The 12,704-nt window shown below is 41.8% G+C and overlaps 1 protein-coding gene across 1 annotated transcript; it reads right to left on the bottom strand.

Annotated features, from left to right (window-relative positions):
* Positions 1 to 2,869: 2,869 nt before the first annotated feature.
* Positions 2,870 to 4,612, bottom strand: LOC147421871 (uncharacterized). The gene has a single exon (XM_086503134.1). It carries the CDS (start codon positions 4,553 to 4,555, stop codon positions 3,113 to 3,115), a length of 1,443 nt encoding a protein of 480 aa, XP_086359260.1. The 5' UTR covers positions 4,556 to 4,612; the 3' UTR covers positions 2,870 to 3,112.
* Between the last annotated feature and the right edge of the window lie 8,092 nt (positions 4,613 to 12,704).

The raw sequence follows: 12,704 nt of genomic DNA, 5'->3' as shown, positions 1-12,704 counted from the left end.
TTGAAAGAGAGCTTAGAAAAGCTTGCAATGCGCCTCTCTTTTTTTCCACAGTTCCTTTTCAAGTAAAAGCTGAACTTTTTTCAATAAAAGCTAGCCCTTCCTCTACATAGCTAGTGTACCTTGTCATGCATGTCCTTATTTGGGAACTAAGTTTTTTTTTCCCACAACCTTACAATTACAACCTTAAGCATTTGAGAATTTTATCTTTTAGCGCCCTTGAAATGATCTCCTTGCTTTTGTATGGAAATCTTTTTTTTTTTGGGCAAAACTCACAATTGTGAGTGTATTAGAAAGAGAACAAAAAATTACAGATCAATCTCAAGCCCAGTCCGAGCCTTGAGAGGCAGATATTACATCAGACTTTACAACCATAAAGGCTTTGATAGAATGGCTTGTGCTCTTGTATGGAAATCTTCACAATCACTATGCAACATGACTTTAGGAGTCAAAAATACACATTACATTTGCAATTTTATTAAAATAACAAGAAGGGATTAAAACTAAACGAGTTCTCAGCATGTTTACCTCTTATGTGTGTGTGTGTGCGCGCATGCACGCACAAGCGTGTGCTCACATGCACACATCTCCATTTGCTACTACAAAATTGCATGCAAAGAAAGTTGTATCCATGTGGTAAAGCACTTATGCAAGTGCCCATAGATTTGAGCTTTCTTTTTTAATAACATACTAGTCCTGATGCAAAACCAAGGGATTTGCTAGTAATTATATGGGGACATCACCTACATGCATTAATTGTCCATGTTCACCCCTATGTGCGGGACCATTCTTTGTTTAAAAAAACCATTCCTCCCTTGTATTACCCCCCTCTCTTACACATTCTTCATCAGTGTCAAGGTTCTGATTCATGTCCTCGCAACGTAGCATCCTCTCCTCTCTGAAAACCAGTACTTCAAGACTACTTTTCTAAACACCCTTAATACATGTGCTTCATGTATTTGGGTTCATTATTGGTATGAAATGGCCGTAATGGAGCACGGAAAGGCATGTTTTTTAAGAAAGAAATTGCCTCTTGGTAATTGAAGATTGAAGATGACATGCCCCTTATTAAGCAACCTTCAAATCTGGCAACAACCATTTAATGAAGGTTTCCTTAAATAAATTGTCATGAAAGCTCTTGAACCATGTAAGGTGAAATAGAAATGCTTATAGAACTCACATAAAAGACTATGAGCATGCAATCGGAACCATGAATTAGAAAGTCACCAGGAGTTTAGTGACAGATGGAAATGGAGATGGAGATGAAGACGGAGAGACATAAAATGCCCTTATGAGCGGCTTTCAACAAAAAAATGACTTTCCTCCTCAAAGCTTACATTATCACCCAAAGACAACTGGTGAGGTACTTGAATAGTGTCCCCAAGGTTGGGGGTTCAACTCCCATTGGGGCTATTACTTGTGCTATGCTTGCAATCCAAAACGCAAAATTCATAATATGCATGGAACTCTAGTGAAAAAGTATGCATTCGAACATTGATTTAGGAGTCACTTTGAACACTTTCATTGGAGCCTCTGTGTACACATCCAATAAGCTACCATTGACAAGTGCCTATTCCAAAACCCTAAAACATTGGTTCAAGAATGACATGGAATCAACATTGTGCTCTCAATAGACTACAACAAGTTAAGATATCCAAAAACCGAGAAAGGTTAGTAGTGTCAATAGATCTTAAAGCATGTTAGCTATATATACATGTGGCATAAATAAGCGACGGCAAATCTATACTTACAATGGACGTGTACTCTTGGACAAGTCTATATTTGCAATGGAGATGTGTCTATTGTCACCAAGGTGTTGTGATCTGTAGCACATCTACACATCCCATGTCTGGCCGGCCACCTACTAAAATCATAAACTCATTCATCTTTTCTTTCTCCATTAGAGTATAAGAGAGTTTCACTGCAATTGCAATGGTTGCAAGATGCTTCAGTTGCAAAACGGTGTTAAATAAAAACTTTTATAGCAACCAATGTATAACAAGAGAGCATTGGCAATCTCTTGGTTATTTGTGAACATATTAGGGATTTTATCCCTTTGTACACTAAAATCCTCCAAATTTGGCCGGTTTCCATCAAGATGACCCTCCAAACTAGCCAAGAATTTACAATTTGTCCTTTAAAAGTACACTAAAGGCCGGATTTCTGTGAATACTAACTTGAAATGGTTGCAAGATGCTTCACTGACACAATCAATGTCCTCTCTCTGTCTCTCTCGTCAGATAGATCTTTAAGGTCTCTTGGGATAGTTTCCTATGACATTAAAACAATCTTCTCTCTCTCTCCGCGCATTCTTCCAATCACCACCACCCTCAATGCATGCAATGAAGAAATTACGCTATTAAAACTCAAATATGGATCAGAGCTTGACCACAGCTATAGAAGACCACTTGACTCCCCTACTTGGACAACACATGGACCAACTCTCTCCTTGCATCCAAAATGTGTTTCACGTTTTATTCCTTTTTCTTAATAGGTTAGAAATAAGGTATAAACTATGTGTAAATTTTTAGCGAGAGGATAAACACAAGATTTAGAACTTTTCTCGTGTAGGAAAAGGGAGCCTTTTTCAATGTTCTTCATACAATGCATAACATCATGAGCTTCTGCTCGGGAGGCACCGCATACCTAGCTAGGTACGATTGGGGGCAAGGGACCGCCGGCCCGGCGGGGGGTACCTTGCCCCCAATCGTACCTAGATAGGTATGCGGTGCCTCCGTCACAGAAGCTCATGATGTTGAGGTGAGTCATAATGTGGAATTATTGCGAGAATCTGTCCAAAACTTCTTGTGATAAACTTGGTGACTGGTCTGCACACATTGCGAGCCTGTTTGCTTGATTGAAGAAAATGAGCTCAAAGTACTGCCCAGGTTCGAACCCCGAGCTCATCAAAAATAGCAAAAAATCAATACAAAGAGGAGCATATTAAACAAGTTAGGCGCATGCTGCGTGATGTTGAACAAAATTACAGTTACAAGGAATAGTGGCAGAGCGAGGATGGGTTTGTGTGTGTGTGTGTGTGTGTGTGTGAGAGAGAGAGAGAGAGAGAGACAGAGAGAGAGGAGATTGTGTGTATGTGTGTACCTAATAGAGGAGGCTATCTGTCTCGTGGGCTGCACGCAGGGGACTCCGGGAAGAGGCTCAGCAAAGTGGGGGGCACCGACTTCTCTAGAGGCGACGCCGGAGGCCTTGAGCGCTGCAAGCTGAAGAAGCACCCACTAACCTGTTGATTGTTGAGCTCTCCAGCTCTTCCTGCTGCCTCCATGGTGTTCTTCCCCTTTCCCAACACACCTATCGGCGAGCTCACTCCCGAACTCCCCTGGCTCGTTGGTGTGCTTGCATTGCAAAATCGCTCGAAATCCGACGCCAATGGCGTTACTGGACTTGGGTTCATGATTGGCGATACCTCTGCTGCTCCATGGAAGTTGTATCCTGTTATCTTCTCCAAATTTTTCATGCTGCTCTTCCTCCTCTCATGCAGCTTCAATGGCGCTTTTCGAAGACCCAACTGTTCCTTGCACGATCCGCCACTTCCATTCGAATGCGTACTTGTGCCTAGTCCAACCGCCCCTGCTCCCGATGCACTCCCTTCTATACAGACATTCATGTTCTGACCCATATTTGTGTTGTTCACACGGTTCGCAAGCCTTGCCGGTAGCGTAACTGGTAGCAAATCTTGATCGTCGCTTGATGCGCCTGTCAGCTGCCTCACCACATCACGGAAATTGGAGGAGTGTGTGTGCACTATGGTCTCCCTGTCCGTCTGTGACACTGAAATCTGTGTCTGCATTATGTCCACTTCACTACATGCGCTGAATTTGGACTTTGGTATGCTCAGCCCTCCACCCTCAGCTGATGAGCTGAAGTTAGCCATGGGTCTCGAACCGGAGCCATTTGCCAATGTGGACGACGCATCGGGAGGGGATGAGTTGTAGCAGACCATGGGCTTAGGCAGAGAGGCATTCCCCATGGAAGAGACTCCATGAGTTGTGATGGGGGGAGCGGCAGACGAGTGTGAGTGCTTCTCTTTGGAGCTTTCTCTGCTGGCACTGGAGGCAGAGGAGGGGGCGACAGAGGAGGGAGACGAAGGGGGGGAGTCGAGGTTGACAACTTCGAGGCGGGCGGAAGGGTAGGGCCGGCCGTGCACATGGTGATGTTGATGGTAATGGTGATGAGGGGGGGGTAAGAGGTGGGGAGGGGAGGGGAAGTACAATGTGTTGGCGTCAGGGAAGTGGGGCATGGGAAGGAGAGGGGGGGCATGGTGGTAGGGGAGGGGAGGGGCGACGGAGAGGGGAAAGAAAGAGGGGGATGGAGGCGCGGTGGTGGGCGAGGTGGAGGAAGAGGGAGCAGGGGGCAAGCAGAGCATGGCGGGGGCAGGGGAAGGGATAGGAGCAGGGGAGTGAAGAAAGTGGGGGTGGGAAGGGGGAGCAGGGGTGGAGAAGCCCACAAACTCTAGGACTGCGTATGTGGGCTGGCTGGCATGATCAGGCATGCTGATGGGTACATATATTCTTGGCCCTGTGCTCCTCTCCATGCTCATGGTGAGCTATTGCCTCTGCTCTTCGTCTTCCTTCCTCTGCTGCGTCCCCTGCTTAGCTTGAGCAAAGGCAAAGCTCCACCCTCATAGATCCCACATACCTAGCTCTCTTCTTACAAGAGAAATTCACACACACATAGCTCTCTCTCTCACCTGGGCTCTTCTGCTCTCCCTCCTCGTCTTGCTCTCTCTTTGCTTGCCTTGGAAAATGGCGCTCCTCTTTAAGCAGGATTGAGGCAAAGCAAGCAAGAAATCTACCTGTGCTGATGTAGAGAGCAAGCTTGATTTCAATTGAATGTTGGGGGGCAGTGCATCTTGGAATCCGAGAGGGAGGGAGAGAGAAAGGAATGCTCAATTTAGGCTTCATAAGGTAACGGCAGCTTGAGAGAGTGTGTGTGTGTGTGTGTGTGTGTGAGAGAGAGAGAGTGTGAGTGAGAGAGAGAGAGAGAGAGAGAAAGAGTTTTGCCTCCCTCTTTAAAGCCTAGGTAGAAGAGGGACGAGAGGCAAGTAACTTACAGCTTTGCAAATTTCCTGGTAGGGCCTTTAGAAACGCCCTTCCAAGTTCTACATTAGAGACTCGTAGAGAGAGGAGAGAGAGAGAGAAGTTAGAACTGAGAAATAGACCAACTCTTTGTACCCTCCTTGACAGTCCCAACTATAAGTCAATCCAAAGCCCCACTTCTCAATCTCTCTTGCAGACTTGCAGCCTTCTTCCTGATTTTTTTATTGGTTGCCTTGTTGGGCTACCAGGAATTGAACCCGGGCCTCCAGAGTTCACACTTGACACAGGCATCCTAACCGCGTGGATACGATAAGAAGAAGAAGAATGAGAAGCCCTAGGAACAATCCCAAGAGAACCTCAAAGATCTATCTGAAGAGTCTTGAACTAATGACCTATTATTCAAGACTCACTAGCCTTTTCGTCTATCTTTCTTGGAATTGTCTAAGGGTGGGTTCAGACTAGGCGGCGGAAGAAAAAAGCAAAGGGGCGTTGATCCTCCATGGCAAAATTTAATTGGTTGGAGTTGAGGCACACTTCCGTCGGGCCCTCCATTTTCCTTCCGACCCCCCTCCCCCCCTCGGAAGAGTTGATGGCCTCTCTCAACCCCCTTCACTTTTCCTCTCCACACTGTTCACACTAGGCGGCGGCACATTTAGGAAGGCTTGTTTCTTTCGTCGGTTGAGTCTGAACCCAGCCTAAGGCACCATCCTTGTTGGGATGATACTAAGAGTGGAACCTAGACTTTGCGCACCGACAATATCCAATCCCAACCTAGTTCATCCAAACCTCTTGTTTCAAGAGCTCATGACCCCCTTCTCCCAATTATTGCTTTTATCCATGCTATAGTAAGACACCCTATTCTCACATGACCATAATAAATCCCTTTTTCTCATGGAGAGCTTGGAGTCAGAAGGACATGAACAAAGAGAAAGAAGCATAGTAACCCTAGTGTTCTCTCTCTCTCTCTCTCTCTCTCTCTCTCTCTCTCTCTCACACACACACACACACACACACACACACACTCACAAAGAGAGAGAGTGAGAGTGAGCAATGAGCATAACCCTTTTTCTTGCTCAAAGGTGCTTTTTGACGAAAGGACCATAGACATTTTCACCTTTTTCAATGCCAATTGCAAGGTGAAGGTGCTATTTGCTGGTGAAAAAACTAAAATAAGCAACAAAAAGGGAGGTTTGGTAGAAAATCTTGCATATTTTGACAAACATCCTTTTCCATCAAAGAAATGTGCTACGTGTCATGCTTACTTCCGAGCACGAGAAGTTCTCATCTGGTCAGTGCTAGAGTAGTGGATGGATTAAGAAGGATAGAGATAGACATCTTCATTGTGGAGCAATGACTATAACTCTCTCTCTCTCTCTCTCTCTCTCTCTCTCTCTCTCAGACACACACACACACACACACACACACACACAAAGTTCCGATAGAATAAGCCATAGGGGTAAGCCTGGGTGCTTCATGTAAAGTCTATGAGGATTGGACAAGGATTTTACCTTCTCACTTTTCAAACATTTGACACATATGACAAAACTCAATGACAACTTCTCAAATACATTCTCAACATTACCCCCATGTCACTAAAGCAAAGATAAAGAGCCATAGCTTTAAGACAAGGGTGTAGGCTCTTATGTCCTCTTTTGAAGACCAAAAAGGGAGTCTTGGTGGGCAGGCCACACAAAAGACAGAGTGGCAGCCCAACCACTCCTTTGAAAAAGCAATGGAAGTTTTCCACCCCTCTAGTGGCCCAAAGAATAAAATATACTAGTCCCTCTGGTCTTGCCTTCCTTCTCACATGACTTCTCCAATGGATTTGGATGCCAAAAATTGCACCTTTTGTAAAGAGAATGTATTCTATATTATGTGCTTCTTTTGAAACTTATAAGTGTAAGAAACATGACAAAAGCAAAAGTAGCTAGCTCTGAATGGGCATTGGCCACCATCTTCATCTTTCCTCTTCCTTTCAAAAACAAGCTCACAACACTTCCTTTATCAATTCCTAGTGAAAGAAAAGTAGTCTTCAATAGACCAAGGGGTTATTGGTTTGTCATTGTAGCCATAGTCAAAGTTGCTCTACCTTGCTGAGATGATTAAAGTCTCTGTTACTAAAACTATTAACCGCAATTGCTTGCATCTCTGCGATTGCAAAGGCAATTTTTTATCGAGTGCCACCAAGTATCTCTAGATTTTGTTCATGAGATTGTTCTCAAAAAGATTTTTGTGATGCTACATAAAGCACAAGCATTCTAAGCATGCTAAGAGGCCCCCTTGTGACTCTTTGACTTATCATTGATATCCTAAAGATCAAACTCTTTTTTTTTAAGACAACTAATTTCAATTTGAGAACCTTCTTGATACAGCACTACATATCAAGTATGAGTGGGAACAATTTCTGATAATGACTTCACATATGGAGGGAAGCACCTTTGACATTACAGTTATTAACTATGTCTAAGGAAGAACAATTCCTTGAACATTCATTTTTTTATGCTTATACTACATTCCTAAGTCCTTAATGTGCACAATTGGTTTGCCACAATACATATGCTTGTGGGCCAATATCCATAGCACAATCACAAAGAAGATATCAATGTCCCACAGATATTACCTTTGTCTCCACAAGAACTAGATCATTCAAACTAACATCTGTAGCACAAGAAGCTCAGTTGACATTTTGGTGAAAATGCTTGATAGTGACCTTTTCAACTCTATGATTAAAAACTCTTAACAAAATCTTGTCGAATAATTTGGAATGCATTTTCTTTCTCCTAAACTATCATAATTAGATAGTCTATGCATGGTTCTGTAGTTTTACAAAGCCATCATGACAAACTATTTTCATAAATTTGATTATTGAAAATCATTTCTATTGACAAAATAATCATTTTGATTTTCACCATTATCCTTCTCCTATGTAGCAAACATCAATATGTACCTTGTTTTGTTCTTCCTAATTTCACTTTATTAAATTGTTGATTATAAGGAAAAACATTTCTTATGTGATTATGTATGTGTAAAGCAAGTACTTGTACAATTTTGGAAGGCATCAGCCCTAGGGAAAGAAGGAAGTTGTAGAGCATCAAATAATCAAGGATCCAAATGAAGAGGTTGGCACAATGTCCTATACACCAATTTTGCACTTTGTTGAATTAGAAGAATACATGAACTTGAACAAAATGAAGACAATAATCTCCTTTAATATGATGCATGAAGAACACAAAGAAATATAGATTGTCAACTGAAAAATCCCATCTGGAACTGACAATATCAACACTTAGCAAGTTAATCATCAATGACAAGGAACACCAAGCAAGTTGGGAAAAAATTTGCTCATACCACTTCCATGGATATGAGCCAAAATACTGTGTCCAAATTAGGTGGATGGATGCATTAGTTTTCCCTCATGAATCCAAGCAACGAAAGGCTTCCATACCTATCAATACTTGGATTTGCACTTCCCTCAATGTTTTAGCCACTTAACATATCATCTCATGAACCATTCCTCTGAACAACAAATCTAGCCAAGAAAGGGGCACTCAACCCTTGTTTTAGATGAAATTCCTCTTATAGGCTACAAATGCTTGCTTGGACTAGAAATCCATACTACTCATAATGTTTCATTGGTACAAGATAGTGGTGTAAATAGAGAAGGTGGATTACTTTTCATGCCTAAATTTGGCACTTTCCTTGCTTTGTCCAAGACAAAGGGAATTGTGGCATGAAAGAGCTTGCCTTTACATCTAGAATATAGGGGTGTGTTGTGAGTCCCAAAGGTTTTGTATAACATAATGTTTATTGTTTATGTTATGAAAAAGAGTCTATGTATAAAGATATCATATTGTTTTGTCAAGGGGAATTGGCCTAGTCATAAAGGCAAGCCGCTTTAAGCATGGCCTCTATGGTGCTCAACCCTTGTGACATGTGGGTCTGGGTGTGTGGGTGTAATCCCGTAAAACTAGTTGATGCAAAGCATTGAATTGAAAAAGAAAAATTTAAATTGTCTTAATACACCCATGTCTAAATTGATGGAAAATGTTTCTTGAGAACCCTAAAGAAGACTCACACGTTTGTAACTATGGCTCGCTATGTTTGGGGCATACTAGGTAGTAGGAAAACATGATGAGCCCTTAGCAAAGAGAGTGCTTTTCATTTGTCCTTGGCATGTCCTTAGAATTATGTATTTTTCAATCTGAATTGATCAAGGACAAGTGGTTGTCATCTTTTGCATTGCTACCGACTTCTATTCTTAAACTTTGATACATGGTTGTTTTTTGGCCAAATATGCCATTGTAAAGTACTTCTTGCTTTTCATAAGTCATGACAAAGCATAATTGAAATAGCCTATCTTGCCCCTAGGTTCTTGCCTAAAATGTGAGCAACGATAAAAAGAAAATTACATAATTAAAAAGAGGTGACCATGTCATTCTCAGATCGATTGTCTTATTTACAGTTCCTTGCAAAAATTGGAACCAAATGTCTCCTCAATGCTTCCCACTTCTTTGAAAGAAGAGGAAGACTAATCGTTTGAATTGTCGCCTCATCTTTTAACCTCATGCATAGAGATCCTCCAAGTCTCAATGATGAGATGCTCAAGGTAGAATGCTTGTAGTTATCTTCTTTCAATCTCACCTTGCAAGTGCCGTTGCATGCTCTTGGTCTTTATGGTGTTTCTCTTTACTCTGATTTCTTGGGTACAATACTAGTGAAGGAAGTGGATGTTCTTTTTGGGAAGATATGTATGACACGGTTTGAATCTCTTTCCCTACTTAACAATAGCTTCCATGAATCTCAAGGAATTCATTTCTCTCTTGAAACAAACCCATATGTGTTCTTTGAGCTACTCAAGCTATGCAAATTACTTGGCAAATTTGAACGTGAGTGATCTCCTTCTCTAGGTGGAAAAACTAGAGGATTAGATTTTCATTAACAATCGATAAGAAAAGTGTGCTCCCTTTGCCTTAATTTCCTTCTTGTAATTGCTAGATATTCATTGAAATTAAAATATTCTTTTTCTATAATTATTATATTCTTGGACCTTCTCATGCTGAGAATGAGAAAAAAATTTCATGTTCTCAAAGCTCTTTGCTTGAGATGAAAGAGTCTCTTAGATTGAGTTGGTAGAAGTCAGCATGTTCTCCGATATCAATGTCATAAAAGGAAATGTGAGAGAGAGAGAGAGAGAGAGAGAGAGAGAATACATATTTTAGGGTTGGAATGGTCGACCACCCCCCATAGAGGATTTCTGAATTATTTGAAGTTTATGTCAAATGTAAATCCAATTCTCATACATTGAGCGAGGTGGTCATCTCATCCCATCTCATCATGCCAACATAATGACCTTCTCTAACCAAGAGAACAATTTGGCCTTCTATGAGGCAAGGGTCTTGACAGGATACAAAAGTCTCGCAAACACATGGTCATGTGGGCAAAGGACATAAGGCTAGACCTTGCAAACATTAGGACTTGTTTGGGGTCTTCTTGGGCCCTTTAAATTGGACGCTTGATGAAGTGCTTAAAATGCTAATGAAAGTTTGACCAAGCTAATGGGTACAATACTAGTGAAGGAAGTGGATGTTCTTTTTGGGAAGATATGTATGACACGGTTTGAATCTCTTTCCCTACTTAACAATAGCTTCCATGAATCTCAAGGAATTCATTTCTCTCTTGAAACAAACCCATATGTGTTCTTTGAGCTACTCAAGCTATGCAAATTACTTGGCAAATTTGAACGTGAGTGATCTCCTTCTCTAGGTGGAAAAACTAGAGGATTAGATTTTCATTAACAATCGATAAGAAAAGTGTGCTCCCTTTGCCTTAATTTCCTTCTTGTAATTGCTAGATATTCATTGAAATTAAAATATTCTTTTTCTATAATTATTATATTCTTGGACCTTCTCATGCTGAGAATGAGAAAAAAATTTCACGTTCTCAAAGCTCTTTGCTTGAGATGAAAGAGTCTCTTAGATTGAGTTGGTAGAAGTCAGCATGTTCTCCGATATCAATGTCATAAAAGGAAATGAGAGAGAGAGAGAGAGAGAGAGAGAGAGAGAGAGAGAGAGAGAGAGAGAGAGAGAATACATATTTTAGGGTTGGAATGGTCGACCACCCCCCATAGAGGATTTCTGAATTATTTGAAGTTTATGTCAAATGTAAATCCAATTCTCATACATTGAGCGAGGTGGTCATCTCATCCCATCTCATCATGCCAACATAATGACCTTCTCTAACCAAGAGAACAATTTGGCCTTCTATGAGGCAAGGGTCTTGACAGGATACAAAAGTCTCGCAAACACATGGTCATGTGGGCAAAGGACATAAGGCTAGACCTTGCAAACATTAGGACTTGTTTGGGGTCTTCTTGGGCCCTTTAAATTGGACGCTTGATGAAGTGCTTAAAATGCTAATGAAAGTTTGACCAAGCTAATGGAATAGGCCTGAATACATATTTGCATTTCTTCCAAAAATAAAATAGGTCTCAATCATATTTAGTCACTCTCAGCTTTTTTGGTGTTAGTGCAGACCCACATACCACTCCCCCACTTTTGAGTTTGAAAATTTTCGTCAATTTTTCCTCCCCCCTTTGGAGGTGTTGCAAATGCCTTTCTCTCTCTACATCCTCTCTCTAAAACGAGTTTGGAGGGTTATGCTTGGGTTTAGGCTTCTTTTTCCCTCTCTAAAAGCCATAGCCTATAGATCTGAAGCTCCTCTACCTCCCTCACTCTCTCCACACACTCTCTCTCTTGTAATATCTCACCATATCTCTTTCTCTCTCTATATTGTTCATTGTTGCAGACCTGCACATCCTTCCAAGCTCCATCTCCATCTCCATTGGCATCTCAATCTCCACCTCCATCTTCAGCTCCACCTCTACCTCCATCTCCATCTCTAGTTGCATTTGCACCTCCATCTCCATCTCCTTTTCATCTTTATCTCCATCTCCATCTCCATTTCCAGCTACAATGGCTATGAGAGACATCACCAACAAGCCTTCAAAGTTCATGTTACATGTTGATTTGGAGCATGAGCATTCAACTTTGCGAAGCAATCGAGATAGTGGGTCTGTTTTGATAAACATGCTATGATTGCAAGGGAGGAAATCCATTTGACCTTTGGACGGATGGAGCAATTTACCCCCTTGATCCTCAGACAAGTGCATCTCCACCATTTCGCAACATAATGTAGCTCTTACGCTTTTTGGGTGACAGCTACCACGGATTGTTAGTCTATTGCCAGAGGCTTTACACTTTGTACTTGTAAGAGCTCTTGACATGTAATCAGATTCAAACAAACTAGGCATGCTGCAAGTTGCAAGCTTAGCTGAAAAGAAACAACTTTGGGCATCAACCTTGACTTCAAAGGAGAAATTCATGGTGCAAATAGCGGAATTAAGGAAGCAACTTGTAGAGCAAAAGGTGAAGCTTGACAATGATAAAGAAAGCATCGATCGGATTGTAGAAAATTACATGCGTCTTCAGCATTCCACTCAAAATCTTAGATGGCGCGTCGACCACTTTACTCACCTTCCTATGGGATTCAAAAAGATACAACGGAAGTGCAGGGCTATGGGGCTCCTTGTTAAACTTGGAGGCGCTCATAAGAGACATGTGCACCAAACAAGGTTGCTGCTGCCTGCAGGTT

The sequence above is a fragment of the Adiantum capillus-veneris genome, chromosome 27 (genome assembly GCF_014529385.1).
Source record: "Adiantum capillus-veneris isolate H3 chromosome 27, ASM1452938v2, whole genome shotgun sequence".
Classification (NCBI taxonomy): Eukaryota; Viridiplantae; Streptophyta; class Polypodiopsida; order Polypodiales; family Pteridaceae; genus Adiantum; species Adiantum capillus-veneris.
This window is presented reverse-complemented; position numbering and strand designations above follow the sequence as displayed.

Excerpts from the sequence above, each read along its gene's own strand:
- LOC147421871 (XM_086503134.1), bottom strand. The coding sequence starts at position 4,555 with ATGAGCATGGAGAGGAGCACAGGGCCAAGAATATATGTACCCATCAGC.